The 17652-nt window shown below is 41.9% G+C and overlaps 1 protein-coding gene across 6 annotated transcripts in view; it reads left to right on the top strand.

Annotated features, from left to right (window-relative positions):
* Positions 1-9516, top strand: part of PPP3CC (protein phosphatase 3 catalytic subunit gamma) — a 99234-nt gene extending 89718 nt beyond the window's left edge. For 2 of the 6 annotated variants that reach the window (XM_032288487.1, XM_032288488.1), the window contains 3 exons: positions 375-472; positions 7841-7870; positions 8983-9516. In XM_032288487.1, coding sequence (XP_032144378.1) covers positions 375-472; positions 7841-7870; positions 8983-9167 — 313 coding nt within the window. In that variant the 3' untranslated portion in view covers positions 9168-9516. Of the gene's footprint in view, positions 1-374; positions 473-2955; positions 3184-7840; positions 7871-8982 lie in introns of those variants that run through there. The other 4 variants (XM_032288489.1, XM_032288490.1, XM_032288491.1 and 1 more) reach the window with 3 other exon arrangements.
* The last annotated feature ends 8136 nt before the right edge of the window (positions 9517-17652 follow it).

Raw genomic sequence — 17652 nt, forward strand, 5'->3', positions numbered from 1 at the left:
TTCTGGCTCTACCTCTTCTTAGCTGTGTGATCCTTGAGTTTCGTCTCTGTGCCTTAGTTTCCTTGCCTGTAAAATAGAAATAATAATAGACCCTAACCACAGGTTGTTAGGTGTATTGAATGGGATAACATATGGGAAATGTTAGAACACTGCCTGGGTGTGAAGTGCTTCTAATTGAAAAACAAAAACTGGCTGATTGTTTAAAATGAAAATATTGGCAGAAAACATCCCTTGCTTTGAGTCAGGGAAGGGTTAAGAGGTAGGAGAACTCCTGTCTTCCATCTCTGTTCTCTTTCTTCACTTCCTTCAGTATCTTTGATTGCTGAGTGGTGGGCTCCCTGGCATTAACCCAGGGCTTTGGTCTTCCTTTGCAGGCAAGAAAGTGAGAGTGTGCTGACTCTGAAGGGCCTGACTCCCACAGGCACACTCCCTCTGGGTGTCCTCTCAGGAGGAAAGCAGACTATCGAGACAGGTGAGTATGAGAGCACTCCTCCGTGGAGGTGTGCTCCTGTTACCCAACAGTCAGCACACACATACAAATGGGGGCTTTCCTTTGTAAATGCCATGAGAGCAATGGTTATACCATCTGGGGGAAATAAATCTTCACACCTGCTTCCCTCATACAGAAAACCAAACCAGAATGGCTTGTTATAACTTACATGTAAAAAGCAAAAAAAAAAAAAAAAAACAATGAAATGAGAAGAAGGCATGGGGAGTAGACACTGGGGTAGGCAGAGTCCTTAAGTAGGATGCAAAAGGTACCTTAAAAGAAAAAGCCCAGTTGAATGTCATTAAAATTAAGAACTTCTCTTCTTTTTTTTTTTTTTGAGACAGAGTTTCACTCATGTTACCCAGGCTGGAGTGCAATGGCGCGATCTTGGCTCACCGCAACCTCCGCCTCCTGGGTTCAGGCAATTCTCCTGCCTCAGCCTCCTGAGTACCTGGGATTACAGGCACACACCACCATGCCCAGCTAATTTTTTGTATTTTTAGTAGAGGCGGGGTTTCACCATGTTGACCAGGATGGTCTCGATCTCTTGACCTCGTGATCCACCCGCCTCGGCCTCCCAAAGTGCTGGGATTACAGGCTTGAGCCACCGCGCCCGGCCAAGAACTTCTCTTCTTAAGAATACATGATTAAGAGAGGAAAAAGGCCAGACACAAAATGGAAGAAAATTTTTGCAACATATATGTCTGACAAAGTCCTTATATCCAGAATATATAAAGAACTATAAATCAATAGGAAAAAACAAATTTCAAAAATGATAAAAAAATGTAAACAGGCACTTCACAAAAGAGGACATCAAAGTGGCCAATAAACATATGAAAAGATCTTAATATAGTTTTTCATCTAGGAAATAGATATTAAAACCACAGTGCGGTGGCTCATGCCTGTAATCCCAGCACTTTGGGAGGCTGAGGTGGGCAGATCCCTTGAGGCCAGGAGTTCAAGAAAAGCCTGGCCAACACAGTGAAACCCCACATCTACTAAAAATTCAAAAATTAGCTGGGCATGGTGGCACACTTCTGTAATCCCAGCTACTCAGGAGGCTGAGGCACTAGAATCACTGGAACCCGGGAGGTGGAGTTCCTGTGAGCCAAGACTGTGCCACTGTACTCCAGCCTAGGCAACAGAGCGAGACTCTGTTTTAAAAAAAAAAATCACAGTAGGTACCATTACATACCCACTAGAAAGGCTAAAAATTAAAAGTTTGGGCCAGAGCATGATGACTCACACCTGTAATCCCAGCACTTTAGGAGTCTGAGGTGGGAGGATCACTTCAAGCCAGGAGTTCAAGGCTACAGTAAGCTATGGGTGTGCCACTGCACTTTAGCCTGGGTAACAGGGCGAGACCCTGTCTCCAAAAAAAAAAAAGAAGTCTGACAGTACCAAGTATTGGTGTGTTTGTGGGGAACTAGAACTAGGTACTTTGCTGAGAGGCTTGTAAATTGGTGCAAGCACTTTAGAAAATTATTGGGCAGGAAAGCTAAACATATGTCTACCCTGTAATCCAGCAGTTCCAGACCTGGCATATATCAAAGAGAAACTAGATATGTTCACCAAAGGATATGCATAGGAATGTTCACGGGAGCTTTATTCATAATAGCTCAAAGCTGGAAACAACCCAAATGTCCATCAATAGTAGACTACATAAATAAACTGTATTTCAAAATATAAATAAATAAGTAAACTGTATTCTATTTATACAATGGAATATACTCAGCAATAAAAAATAGCACAGTGTGGACACATGCCACAACGTGGTTGAATCTCATAGGCATTACAGTGAACTGCAAAAGCCAGACAGAGAAGAGCACAGACTGTTTGATTTATATAATGTTTAAGAACTGTCGGACTAATCAGTGCAAATAAAGTGAGAATGTCACTTCCTCTGCTGGGAGAATATTGTCCCAGAAGGGCACAGAGAACATCTAGAGTGTTAGGAATGTTCTATATCACTATCAGGGTGGTAGTTATATGTATGTATACACATGCAAGAATGTATAGAGCTGTACAAATTTGTGTACATGCTATGCCTCATGTATATTTTGTACCTTACTGAAAACAATTTGGGGGTAGGGGGTTACAGTTTCTCAATCAGAGAGGGAGTTTGCCTCTTTCCCTGCAGCCATATTCTAGTCCAGTGCCACAATCACCACTTCAATCAGAGTACCAATTCTAAAAATTAACTGGGAGCTGACTTCTTAGGAAAGGGCTTTCTGGAATCCTGGAATGAAAAGATTGATGTTTGTGAGAATAAACATACAAGGGGAAGAGACTGGAGATCACGTCACTGGGTGACTAACTCTAGGTATGAAAACTGGCATTGAAGCATTAATATCTTAAACTACAGTTCACTGCTTTTTTTGCTCTCCATGTTTTGTTTAATTGTTTCTACTTAAGTTTTTTTCCCATATCGTCCTTCATCTGGCCTTTTTTGTTTTTTTTCCAAGAGACAGAGTTGCTCAGGCTAGAGGCAATGAGTATCACAGCTCACTGCAGCACCCCGTTCCTAGCCTCAAGCAGTTCCCCCGCATGAGCTTCCTGAGTGGCTGGGACTGTAGGTGTGTGCCGGTGTGCCTGGCCATCCTGCCATTTAGAGGAGTCCTTTTTCTTTGATAGAAATTTCATTGCTATTGACTAATAAAGACAAACCTTTTTTTTTTTTTTTTTTTTTGAGACAGAATCTTGCTCTGTCACCCAGGCTGAAGTGCAGTGGTGCAATCTTGGCTCACCACACCCTCTGCCTCCCAAGTTCAAGCATTCTTCTGCCTCAGCCTCCTGAGTAGCTGGGACTACAGGCGCACACCGCCATGCCTGCCTAATTTTTTGTGTTTTAGTAGAGACGGGGTTTCACTGTATTGCCCAGGCTGGTCTCGAACTCCCGAGCTCAGGCAGTCTGCCTGCCTTCTCCTCCCAAAGTGCTAGGATTACAGGCGTGAGCCACCACGTCCGGCCCTTTTTTTCTTCTTACAGGATTAAATTCCTCCTTCTCTTTTAAATTGAATACTGAAATATTAGAGTTCAGCTGTTTAGAAGGAAGACTGAACATTTTCTTTTTGGAAGTATAGTTTATTTTCCTAGTTCCTTTAGTTTCACAGAAAGTGTCAGCAAACTATTTCTGGTTGAATATTTTTCTCAAATAAATGTGTAGTTTTTTTTATAAGCAGAATACGTTTCCACCATTGCTTTGCTTGGTAATTAGTCATGTGAGGTATTCTGAGAGCAACTCTAACAAAGATGTGTTAGAATAATAGGCAGTAACACGAGTTAACAGAAAAAAAAAAGAATATCCTATAGCATCCTTACATGAACATTATGAAAATTTGCTGATTCACAAAGTTTTTGTTTCAATCTAAACCAACTTTGTCTAGACCTTAAGAGAGCAAATCCGCAAATTAGGGCTGAGTAACAGAATTATATAGCTTTGTTATTTGGAAATTTGTTTCTAATTCTTTTTTTTTTTTTTTTTTTTTTTTTTGAGACGGAGTTTCACTCTTGTTACCCAGGCTGGAGTGCAATGGCGCGATCTCGGCTCACCGCAACCTCCGCCTCCCGGGTTCAGGCAATTCTCCTGCCCCAGCCTCCTGAGTCGCTGGGATTACAGGCACGCGCCACCATGCCCAGCTAATGTTTTTTGTATTTTTAGTAGAGACGGGGTTTCACCATGTTGACCAGGATGGTCTCGATCTCTTGACCTCGTGATCCACCCGCCTCGGCCTCCCAAAGTGCTGGGATTACAGGCTTGAGCCACCACGCCCGGCCTTTGTTTCTAATTCTTGATCACCTTTTGGACTCAGCCCCAACATATTAAATTTCTTTCTGTTCCTGAGTTGAAATATGAGTGTTTTAATCAATATAGGACCATTTATTGATACTTCCAAAATTGACAGAAATCTTCAGTAATGTGTGAGAACAAAGGTAAAGTTGGAGCCAACTTTTTAGAGATTCTTACTGATTCACAGGAAGTGAGTTTATTTTGTTATTTTCACATGGGAGTCCTGGTTCCACTGGCAAACTGGAGCATTAGCTTAAAAAGACCTTTTATTGTTCATACAACTTGGAGAGCTTTCAACCAACAATATCCCATATGGCAATGTAACATACATTCATGTATGCCCCACCTTGATCTAAGAGGGATTGGCATGAGTTACGGCATACATAAAACACAGTGGATAAAATAAATGTGCTTGGAAATTGAAGCACAAAGAAAAACAAAAAGAAAGCCAATAGTCGGCCACAAATTTGACTCTAAGCATCCTTATAGCCAAAATAGTGGGGAAAGCGAAGGACAGAACAAGATTCACAAAGACCAGCCGGCGCAGTGGCTCAAGCCTGTAATCCCAGCACTTTGGGAGGCCGAGGCGGGTGGATCACGAGGTCAAGAGATCAAGACCATCCTGGTCAACATGGTGAAACCCCGTCTCTACTAAAACTACATAAAATTAGCTGGGCATGGTGGCACATGCCTGTAGTCCCAGCTACTCAGGAGGCTGAGGCAGGAGAATTGCCTGAACCCAGGAGGCAGAGGTTGCTGTGAGCCGAGATCGGGCCATTGCACCCCAGCCGGGGAAACAAGAGCAAAACCCCGTTCAAAAAAAAAAAAAAAAAAAAAAGATTCACAAAGACCATCAGATTAAAACAGATTGGTTATAAATTGGACTACATCAAAATTAGAATCTCTTGTACCGCAAATGGTACCATCAAGAAAATGAAAGCCGGGCACTCACGCCTGTAATCCCAGCACTTTGGGAGGCAGAGGCAGGCGGATCACCTGAGGTCAGGAGTTCAAGACCAGCCTGACCAACACAGAGAAACTCCATCTCTACCAAAAATGCCAAATTAGCCGGGCATGGTGGTGCATGCCTGTGATCCCAGCTACTCGGAAGGCTGAGGCAGGAGAATTGCTTGAACCTGGGAGGCGGAGGTTGCGGTGAGCCTTGATTGCACTTTTGCACTCCAGTCTGGGCAAGAAGAGCAAAACTCTTCAAGTAAAAAAAAAAAAGAGAGAGGAAACGAAAATGAAAAGACAACCCACAGAATAGATGCAAATGTTTTCAAATTTTATATCTCATAAGAGATTAGTATCTAGAAAATATACTCTTATAACTGAATAATAAGATAATTGAATTAAAAATAAGTAAAAAATTAACTTTTTCACACAAAGACATACAAATGGCACATTAAATGATGTTTGACATCATTAGACATTCAGGAAATGCAAATCAAAACCGCAGTGGATACCACTTCACAGTCAGTAGGATGGCTGTGAAAAGACAGCAGTTAATAAGAAGTGTTGAGAATGTGGAGAAATTGGGACCTTCTTACACTTCTGGTGGGAATGTAAAATGGTGCAGCTGCTTTGGAAAACATACTGACAGTTCTTCAAATGATTAAACTTAAGAGTTAACATATTACCCAGCAATTCCAGTCATAGCTACATACCCCACAAAGAAATAATGAAAATATGTCCTCACAAAAACTTGTACACAAGTGTTCATAAATGGCATTCATCCTAGTAGCCCAAAATAGCATTTTCATAATAGCCAAAAAGTGGAAACAAGCAATTGTCCATAAACTGGATAAACAAAATATGGTTTACACAATGGAACACTATTCAACCATAAAAGGGAATGAAATACAGGTATATATATCAACATAACTGAACCTTGACCACATATTATATGATGTCACTCATATGAAATGTCCAGAACAGACAGATCTACAGAGGAAGTAGATTCGTGTTCAACTAGGATTAAGGGGAAGAGGTGAGGGAAGAAAATGGGAAGTGACTGCTAGTAAGTGGGGGGTTTCTCTTTGGAGCGATATAAATATTCTAAGTACAGATTGTGGTGCGGTTGCACAACTCTAACTATAGTAAAACCATTGACTTGTATACTTGAAACAAGTCAATTTTGTGGTATATGAATTCTGTTTCAGTTCAGATGTTAAAAAGAAAAAAAGTTGAGGTAGTTTGATATATTCTTATAATGGCCCTTATGGCAGGCTGCTATCTTTATAGCCAATGTGAATAGCAATTCTGGGAGGCCCCAAACAACATAATATCATACACGTTTTACCACATGGCTTTTAAGCTCTAATTAAACCAACAGTCAGTATACAGTTTCAGCAATGCTTTCTCCTCCCACCTCCTAACAGTTACCTCAGTGATGTGCTGTTAGGCACTGTAGCTTTCTCGTAAAGTGCATTTGTTCTACTTAAGGAGATTAGAAAGGGTGTGACAGTGAATTAATACATGCCTACCTATGGTTGACAAGTGAAAGCACTTCATAAGTAGATTCCAGTGATCCAGTTTTCACATTGTGTTAGGTAGTTAATGTAGTTCTTTCAGTTTCTCTTCCCATGTTGTTGTATAAAGCCTTGGGATAGCAGCAAACTGTTACTGCTCATTATTTTTCCCTGCCTTCTTTTGGCAAATTGGTACTGGAGTAACTGACAGGGTTCTCCTAATATGATCTTTCTAGGCACCCCCTGTACCTTTTCACATGTTAGAGTTTTTACTCTCTGAGAAAGGAGATGCAAGGCAGCTTACCTGTTGGTACTAATTTTTCAGTTGCTTCCTTTTCCATTGTGAAGAAAGAAGAGGGCTTTCTTAGTTATTGGCCTACTCTCCTGAACACTGTTTGGAAGCCGTATGGATTGGAAATACCAGCCTCTGCTATATTTTTAAGCCCAGATGGGTTCACACATTTGCATTAGGAATTGAATAGTTCTTTGCCTTTGTTAGCTTTATATTTCACTCCTGGACAAGAAATAACCCTTCACATGGAATCTGTTTTTGTCTCCTTCCAAATGCCAGTCGGCTATCCAAAGGCCACTCTTTTTTTTTTTTTTTTTTTTTTTTAAAAAGAAGTAATTAGTAGGACAGTTGGACTCCAAATAAGATAGTCAAGAACAATAAGATGTAGTTGTAAATAAGCTTTTCTAATAGGACCCAGCACTAGCTCATTTAGTATCACCTGAGCTATTCTACAAACTAAAGATGATTGTGATGTCAAATTATTTGATTCTTCATGTTATGATTTGTGGATGTCAAGATATAAAGTAGCAGCTGGCTATTTAAAATGAAGAGAGCAATGTTCCCATGCCACCCGAAATGTTAAAAATATTAGAAACTCTCCCTACCCCATATTCCTCCCACCCCAGTTGAGTCTCTCACAATAATTTTCTTGCTTCTCTAACTAGTTGACTTTCATTACGGATGGGGCTAGGCTAGAAGACGGGACCCTGGGATGGCTATGCTGCCAGCAGTGCTGTTGGTTACTCACTCTTTTTCTGTCTTCATTTTTGCATGCTACTGCTCCTGCCCTCTTACAGCCACAGTAGAAGCGGTAGAGGCTCGGGAAGGTATGGCCATATTACTCTGATAGATGTGATCATGTGTCTGTCTACTGATTTTTCAAAGCTTTATCAACATTTCAAATATTTTATTATTGCATCACCAAAACTGTAACAGTGAGAAAAGGAATAGCCATTTCTAGGCATGTTCACAAAGCAGGTATTTTCTTTGTATCCTATCTTTGCATTAATTTTAAATAACCTTAACCCACAGCTATAGTTTTTTCTGGGCCCTATCAGCTTTAATGCAATGGCAGAAGCTTAAGTAACTGGTCATGAGAGGTCAAGTGGTTTACTCCTGTTATCTCTTCCATGTACAAGAGACATCCATTTGATTCTAAAGAGAGCCAAATAGGTCAGCCTCTTTAATGATTCTAAAACATTTCAAGAGCAGATGCAGTAGACTGGAATTTAGTTCAGTTCATTACTAAGGTTGCCCTTAGGTAGGCAAGTTAAATTAACTTTGTTTCTATGAAAACCATTGGAATTGATAAACTTGTATTATACATTTAGTAGTTCTGTTAGGTAAGATGGTTTCAAAATGGGAATGCCTTTCCTTGGTGATACAAAAGTTGAATCAGAAGGAAAATATCTGGAAGCATTTTTAAGTTTTTAACTTACGTACAGCTCCTGGTTGTGCAAGATAAAAACCTGTCCTAAACAAAAAGATTAGCTCTTTTGTTACTTTTTTTTGGTGATCTATGTGGTCTTTGTTCCAAAAGCGACTACTCTGGGCTTAATTTGCTCTGTTATTGTAGTGTTGCCTTTTTTCTAGCATTGAGTACTTTTCTGGTACATAAGATACTCTTTCTCAAATGTATTGGGGCTCAGTAAGTACTTGTTAGCTTTTTGTCAAGTATATTTCTATCATGATTATGCATATAGAGCTTTTATGAAAATTACTTTCACAATTTCAGCTGCCCTTTGGGCTTTAAGGAAGCAGTAGCTTCAGACAAGACTGATTCAGTCAAACATTGCCTGTGACCTTCACCAGACACGCTCCATAGCCACCTTTCTGTGTGTTTCTTTAGGAGGTTGCTGTGTGCTAAGAAACTTTTTATTAAGCTTGTTGCTTTGCAGCCTGATTGAGCTCTCTCTACCCCCTTCCTGTTTTTCTGTAGCCATCAGAGGGTTCTCGCTTCAGCACAAGATCCGAAGTTTTGAAGAAGCCCGAGGTCTAGACCGAATTAATGAGCGAATGCCACCCCGAAAAGATACCATACGCCCTGATGGGCCAATGAAATCTATAACCTCAGCCCACTCACATGCTGCGCACAGGAGCGACCAAGGGAAGAAAGCCCAATAATGACTTAGAGTCCTGCTGTGGCTCAGGTGGATCTAAAACTCAAGAACAAATTTTATTTATTTATTATTGGAAAATGAAACTAAAGCAACTCAAACAACTTCAACCTGGAGGTGCATTTATAATTCAGTCTGCATTTGTTCTATAAAACAGGTGACCGTTTTATAAATTCTTTTAATTTATGTTCACCATATATAAAAAGTACATCTGTTTTGTTTTGCCCTTTTTTCTCCATAATTTTTAGAAATGAATCTGATTGTTGTCAACACATTTGTGAAGTCTTGAGCTGTAAAGGGGAACTTCCCCTAATAAAAGGGCCTTGGAAACCCCAACCCTGGGTTTCTGACTTGAACTAGTCAGCCTTCATTATTGTTGTTTGGAAGGTAATGTCTTTCATGTAAGACTAATAACTTTTCAAATGCAAGAAGATTTTTTTTTTTCCTTTTTTTTCCCCTTTCTGCTGGGTGCCATTGAAGAAAGGCCCCTTAGGGTTCAGTGGCTAAAACTGCTACTCTTCTGATGGGAAACTGGATCATAGTAGAACTTCAAAGTGAATATCCCTTCCAAACCCAGTGATTTTAGGGGCGAAGGGAAATGTTTTCCACAATAACCTACTTTCTCTGGACTCTCAGTTCCTTTAAATATGTTCTAGCAAAGCAAAATAAGAAATAACAAGGGATGTTCTTAGAGTTACTTAAAATCTGTTCATCTAACCATAGTATGATTGGTTTAAATTTCCTTAGAACTTTGGAGGAGAAAGATTTTCAGAAAGCTTTCACAATTGCCAGATTCTTTTGCTTTCATTTTTGAACCCCAGGTGACTTGCCCCATCTGTAAAGGAAGTCACTTTCTAAATATTTGATTAATGCCCTTAGCAGCACCTTCTACAGCAAGATTTATATAGGCCCTTCTAGGCTGTTGGCATCAGCTCTCACATCTACTTTCCCATCATCCTTCTGTTGTTCCCTGTCGATATTACTGAAGCCAGCTAGGGTAGTAGAAATTGACAAGGGCAGAGTGGTCCCCTTGTGAATGGAAGTTCTTGCTAAAGGACACTGGATAAATGAGGATTCCTGTCTTCTATATCAGTTACTCTTTAGGTTTAACGGTAGTTCAGCCTCCGTTAGCATATTTTGGAATGCAAAAAACAAGTGTTCAGATGTAATGTGTGAATTATCTTCCCTTAGTTTGATTTTCAAGTCACAACCAACTAGTGAAGGAAGTTTTGGGGCTACTTAAGCTCCCATTTTGGCCAGCCTCATGGCAGGAGCTATGTCACAATACTCATCGGTCAGCTCTGCAGTGAATGTGCGTGCCTAGGAACACTACATCAAAGCATGGAACGTGCACATTTATGGCATTCCTTAGTGTCATTTGTGATGTGGCAATCTAGCACTAAAGCAAGTATTTCAGACAGTAACACTTCATACTGGGAGTTTCCAGGAAACCAGGAAAACAAAAAACAACGTAATTTTTTTTTTCAAACAAACCATACTTGTTATTAGAAGAATGAAGACTTAGCCCATCTACCTCTGTTTTCCTACGCCTTTTTTTCTTAGCTTTCTTTCTTTTTGAGACGGAGTCTCACTATGTAGCCCAGACTGGAGTGTACTGGTGCTATCTCGGCTCAATGCAACCGAATGGGTTGTGAGTAAAACCTGTCAAAGAAGGGAGAAAAAGTCTCAGGTATTGTCTTTCCTGATTGTCATTCAACTTAAATCAGGTATTAACCACCTAGATATCCTCATGCTCCTCTCTTCCAATTCCAGGATTAGAAAAGATCCTGTCTTTGGAAATTTCACTGATGAAAGTCATTCCACATGACAGACTGCAGAGTTGGTAGTCACTTATCCCTTTCTCCTTTTCATTAAGGTTGTTGTTACATATATACAACCCACGGGTAGCAACCACTCTTACGGGCCTCCATCTGCAGGCAGTACTAGAAATAGTTACTGTAAATCTTTATAAGCAAAAAGTAGTATTTTGTTAACTTAAAAGGATGATTATTTAGTAATGGCTTCACTGCTGTCTCAAAAAGCAGAACGATAAAGCAAGTTTCCTTAACGGAAGTATCACAGAATCACATACAATATTTCACTGGTTCCCTCTGAGCTGTCGAGGAATCAGCCAGAGTAGAGAGGTAAGGAAGGGACTCTGGTTCAAGAAAACCTGAGTGAGTTTTAGAACAGTACGAGCTCTTAGAGGAGGCTAGGTTTGAACATTCTGTTGAATTCTAAAGGTAAAGGTATCCCTTCTGTTCTGTAGAAGGCTGGGGTATGTATTTTAGCAGTTTAGAAAGTTGTGTACTAGGTGTGTCTCTGATACAGGCAGCTTCTTAAAGTGAGGATCTCAATCCGTGTACCTATACACACCTGTGCACCTATGACTCAAAACCATTTAGAAGGCATGCACCTTAGGAATAATGTTGTAATAACTACTTTTCCTTCCCTTGAGACTTCATTGGAGGGTTTTCACACATTTTTTTTTTTTTTTTGAGACGGAGTTTCGCTCTTGTTACTCAGGCTGGAGTGCAATGGCATGATCTCGACTCACCGCAACCTCCGCCTCCCGGGTTCAGGCAATTCTCCTGCCTCAGCCTCCTGAGTTGCTGGGAGTACAGGCACGCGCCACCATGCCCAGCTAATTTTTTGTATTTTTAGTAGAGACGGGGTTTCACCATGTTGACCGGGATGGTCTCGATCTCTTGACCTCGTGATCCACCCGCCTCGGCCTCCCACAGTGCTGGGATTACAGGCTTGAGCCACCGCGCCCGGCCATTTTTTAATGTTTTAATATAAACAACAGCTTCCAAGGTGGCTGGACGCCTGCCCTACGTTTGCTCTAAGACTACTTTTCATGCCTAGGGCCATCATTAAATGGACATGTTAGTTGCTGTCAAAGCTCTGCAGTCTTGGTGTTTTCAAAGCCCCTTCTGCTTTTTTTTTTTCTTTTTTTTTTTTGTTTTTTTTTTTTGAGACGGAGTTTCGCTCCTGTTACCCAGGCTGGAGTGCAATGGCGCGATCTCGGCTCACCGCAACCTTCGCTTCCCGGGTTCAGGCAATTCTCCTGCCTCAGCCTCCTGAGTAGCTGGGATTACAGGCACGTGCCACCATGCCCAGCTAATTTTTTGTAGTTTTAGTAGAGATGGGGTTTCACCATGTTGACCAGGATGGTCTCGATCTCTTGACCTCGTGATCCACCCGCCTCAGCCTCCCAAAGTGCTGGGATTACAGGCTTGAGCCACCGCGCCCGGCCCTCAAGCCCCTTCTGTTTTATTAAATCTTGCTCCCATAATGTTCTAAAGATACTGGAAATAGTTTGTGTTCTCCTTCATGGACCTTCCCTGTGGAAGGCCCACAGGGATGACCTTTTTCTGTAACTTCTCCCATTTAGGAAGAGAAAAACAAGTCCCCAGGCATGTTAGGGCTCCTCTGTAAACATTTCTGAAATACCGTTTTGAAGGTGATGCTTCACATGGACTAGGTTTCTCACTTTTGGTGACATACGTATCACAGGACATTTAAATCCATCAGATGATGATTTCTTTTAAAAATTTGAAAACTCATTTAATGTAAATTCAAAACATGTACCCCTTTTTGATCTCCATGTTCTGAATGTTTGGAGCAAGAGGAAAACAATACACCGAGTTTGTGTGTGTGTGTGTGTGTGTGTGTGTGTGTGTGTGTGTGCGCGCGCACACGTGTCTCCTTAATAGAATGCTAAAACAAAAATAGCCTGTCTTCCTTAAACTCTCAAGGTGACACTTTTACAAGTACAGACATTGCTGATTTGCTGGTCTTTTGGGACTAGATATTGATTGGCAAGGTAAAAATTGCTTATCCCACTTTGATGAGCTTGATACTGCTCCTTACCTAGGAGTAAAAGACTCAGCCACTCCAGGAACATCAATATTTTTCATATCTTTCATTGCCTTTTTTGGGTCTTCCATGAACAATTCAATGAAGCAAGTTTCAATAAGCAAAGATTTGCCTTATTTAGCTTTCTTTGCCATCCTGATAACTTAGGGATGATTTCCTGACTGACATTGTTCAAAATAAGAAGAGAAAAACCCTCATTGTTTTGTCAGTAGACTATTTTTAAATGTCATTAAGGAGCAAGGGTAAGATTTTAAAAAATTGGATAACTTCAGGGCCTTTTTAGCCTTTTGGCTCTTCTCTCTGATTAACACAGTTTGAGGCAGCTAATCTCTATAGGAAAAATATTATAAGCCATGTCTGCATGAGACACAGCTGGCCTTGCTGTTCATGGTCATTACTCAAGAGTCTCTCAGCCTCAGAATGAGTGAGACTAAAATCTGTTCCCTCTACCTTGCCCAACTTTATGTAAATAAGGTAGCTGATCCCCAAAATTTTCGACTGTACCATATACATAATGTTTAAGCTCTTAAGAATTTTCGGCTGGGCACGGTGGCTCACGCCTGTAATCCCAGCACTTTGGGAGGCCGAGGCGGGTGGATCACAAGGTCAAGAGATCAAGACCATCCTGGTCAACATGGTGAAACCCCGTCTCTACTAAAAAAATACAAAAAAATTAGCTGGGCATGGTGGCACGTGCCTGTAATCCCAGCTACTAAGGAGGCTGAGGCAGGAGAATTGCCTGAACCCAGGAGGCGGAGGTTGCAGTGAGCCGAGATCGCACCATTGCACTCCAGCCTGGGTAACGAGCGAAACTCCGTCTCAAAAAAAAAAAAAAAAGAATTTTCATCTTGACCAGTCTGGGTGGCCAATCAGTTAAATTGATTTAGGAAGAGCTTGCCCTAGACTGGTTGATTCATAGTTTTGCTTTGTACTAATTTTCGGTTTTTCTCTCTAATCTCTGCATTGAAAATCATTTCCTAAGCCATAAAAACTTGTTGCAGTACCATTCTAGAATCCCCAGTATGTATTCTAGTTGTTATAGTAACAGCGGAACCCAAGCTTCTCCTAAAGCATTACTCAGCTTTCCTTGCCCAGGCAGAAAAGATGTCAGAGGGAGGGTGAACCCAGGGCCCATCTGTGGGTATGGGCTCCAATTGCCTAAATTGTTTGTGGTTATAACCATGGCTTCCACCTTGTCTGGTACACGAAACACATCTTTTCTGAGAGCTGCTAGAAGGTAAGTAAAGGACAGCCTAGAAGGCCCAGCAGTGGATTGAGGAGGGTCAGGTTACCTGGAGGCCGGGTCCCAAGCACTGCCTTGCCATAGTCCCTTTCAGTGTTGCTGTGATGAGACACCCAGGGGAAAGCTGTCAGAGCACGTGTGTAGAGGAAGAACGTTGTGTAGTCGAAGGACAGTGTTGTTTACTCTTGAGTATGAGTAGAGACCTGTATTAACAATAGGGCTTTGTGCCATTGACAGAGTGTGAAAGAGGGAGCCTATGTTACGTTGGAACTTGGGACCTGACCTGCCTATATCTAGCCAGCCAGAGTGAATGGGGTCAGTGTTAGCTGCCTTCATCTATGCAGTCACAAAGGTAAAGATGATACTGGAGAGTATATCCCCTCCCAGGAGGCCTTGGCCTCACACCCCTGCCACCTTGGCAAGACCTGCGAAATAACACCTTTGTCTAAGACAGGGTTATGCATCATCTCTTCTACGCCCTCGTGACAAGTCTAGGTGGCTTAAGATCAAGAAGCGAGGACATGGACGCTGACGGTCCCTCTGAGCAGCTCTAAAGTAGGGCCAAGCACACTGCCTTCCAGTAAGTTCTTGCCCACATTCCATCAGTCCCTTGACATAGATGTCTCCATATGCTTTTTTTTTTTCTGCATGTGAATGTGAAATGCATGTAATGAGGAGCAGGCCTACCATAGATCTTGATTTGGGGCAATAAAGATGTGTTTTTTTCACAGAACCTTTCTGAAGGTGACATTATAAACCCCTACTTTTCCTTTCTCAGTGCACTGTGACCCCAATAGCTGTTTTTCCCAATAGATCTGTCAGCAAACATTTTCCAAGAAGGGGTCCCAGTATTCCTTCCTAAATGGCATGGTGGTCAGATGTGAGACTAGGCTGGTGGTGTGATATTTTTTCAAGGTTTTTCTGAATGATGGATTATTTGCTTGTGCTTAGAGATTGCCTACTTTTTCTTGCTTTCAGTTATGTTAAAGAAAGTGGTGGAAATGTTACTTACTGGCCGAAATCATCTAATGTCTTTTTTTGTGAACAAGAAATTAATTTGTTAGGACTTTCGTACTGTAAATTAGAAGTCTTCTTAAGATTAAAAAAAGAAGACACCCTTAAATGATAACTTCATTGGCTCCCTGTGTCTTTATTTCCTGTATTTCCTGGTGGAGGCACTTATATTTGGCTTTTACTCATTTAACAATTCTAGAGGCCAAGGGATAGCCTGGCTTTTGATGTCTGGTCTGGTCTCTGATGATGCCAAGAAATTCCCCTCCCAAGGGAAGGAATCCCATCATAATAAAAAGGACCTCTTTCTTTCATCTCTCTAGCCCTTTTGTTTTAAGGCAGCTATGGTGGCCACACGTGTTTCTGTTTCTCCCAGCTCAGAATCCACTCCCTTGCCCCGGCCTCCTTCTTGCTCAAGTCCCAGCCCCCTCTGTGGCTTCTTCAATAGAGGCTGCTGCTTGAAGAAAAGGAAGAGAAAGATATCCCAGAAAGCATACATTCTTTACCAAGGATAAAAATAGTTTTGTATTCTTGTAATTTAATGACTCTGCATGTGATCCTAATAATAGACATGGTGAATTCCATCTCAGAGAAGTCAAGGCAGCCAAAGAGGATTTGAATGTGGAGCTGGGCTGCCAAGAACGGAAGTGTCAGACTAGCCTTTTCATTCCTCTGAAAAGTAGAAATATCGGCTAGGTATCGTGGCTCACGCCTGTAATCTCAGCACTTTGGGAGGCCAGGCAGGGAGATCACCTGAGGTTAGGAGTTCGAGACCAGCCTGGCCAACATGGAGGAACCCTGTCTCTACTAAAAATACAAAATTAGCCAGGTGTGGTAGCACACCCCTGTAATCCCAGCTACTCTGGAGGCTGAGGCAGGAGGATTGCTTGAACCCGGGAGGCGGAGGTTACTGTGAGCCGAGATCACACCATTGCATTACAGCCTGGGCAACAAGAGTGAGACTCTGTCTCAAAAAAAGAAAAAGAAAAAAAAAGTAGAAATATGAGGTGCTGTGGGTTCACAAGGAAAAATAAGCTCCCCTGGGCAATTGGGGGATTGGGGATAGGAAAAGAGCCGGGGACCTGTAGAGGAAACTGTCAGCGAGGGGACTCTGCAGGTTACGGCAGTAGAGGTAGAAAGGCTGAATCCAGCACTGCCAGGCCCAAGTGAGGTGACTTTTACACTAAATACAGCCACACTAAAGGCCACCGTGCAGTTTACAGGCCAGAAAAAGGCCTAGGCTTTTAATTTCCAGTAAGCTGAGTATGCATTGGGTTCTTTGTTATCCCAATGGCATCTTGACGTAGGTCCCTACACCTTAGCTAAACCTTCGGTAAAATTAGGTAATATTTCCTCTTATTTCTGGAGTTGTGGAAAGCTTTTTAATAGCCTGGAAATGAAGGCCTTGAATGCAAACTCATATTAACCTGTCACTCCATCTAGATCTGATCCCCAGTTTGTTGCCTGCTGCATGTAATGGCAAGGTCTTGCTTTTTTTTTTAAATCACAACTTTCGGCCGGGCGCGGTGGCTCAAACCTGTAATCCCAGCACTTTGGGAGGCCGAGGCGGGTGGATCACAAGGTCAAGAGATCGAGACCATCCTGGTCAACATGGTGAAACCCCGTCTCTACTAAAAATACAAAAAATTAGCTGGGCATGGTGGTGCGTGCCTGTAATCCCAGCTACTCAGGAGGCTGAGGCAGGAGAATTGCCTGAACCCAGGAGGCGGAGGTTGCAGTGAGCTGAGATCGCGCCGTTGCACTCCAGCCTGGGTAACAAGAGCGAAACTCCATCTCCGAAAAAAAAAAAAAAAAAAATCACAACTTTCAGGCTTTAGAAGAAAATCTAATTTTGATGCAGTGGATGAATAATGGTAAATGAAGCAGTCTTTTTAGTGCTGATGCTGTTAAGCAGACGGTTCATCATAGAATTCAAGGAGGTGGGAAGACAAAGTTATTCTTTGTTTGGAAGCCAGAGCCCTACCTCATGGTATCCACTGGGCCAACAGATCAGCACTCTTATCCTACCCATCGCAGTCTACCTGAGCTGGGAAAGAAGGCTGATGCAGACCTAATTTTCCAACTCCTGGGTCTGTGCCCTCCTTTGTGACTGAGTTAACTTGGCTTGGTTTTCCCTCTGAGGTCATCACTTATTTATCCTTCCCCTATAAAATCTGCTTTCTAGAGCTGACAGCCACTGCTTGTTTCATCTTTCCCAAGAACTAAGAGGTTCGCCCAGCTCAGTTCTTCTCAAAGACACCCCATCTGTGCACTGTGCTTGTTTGCTCATCCATGAAAAGAGGCAGAGAGAACAGCCGTGGATGTGATGTCAGTGTCAAAACTTCCTTGAGGACAG

The sequence above is a fragment of the Sapajus apella genome, unplaced genomic scaffold (assembly GCF_009761245.1).
Source record: "Sapajus apella isolate SASKATOON/1434 unplaced genomic scaffold, GSC_monkey_1.0 scaffold21, whole genome shotgun sequence".
Taxonomy (NCBI): domain Eukaryota; kingdom Metazoa; phylum Chordata; class Mammalia; order Primates; family Cebidae; genus Sapajus; species Sapajus apella.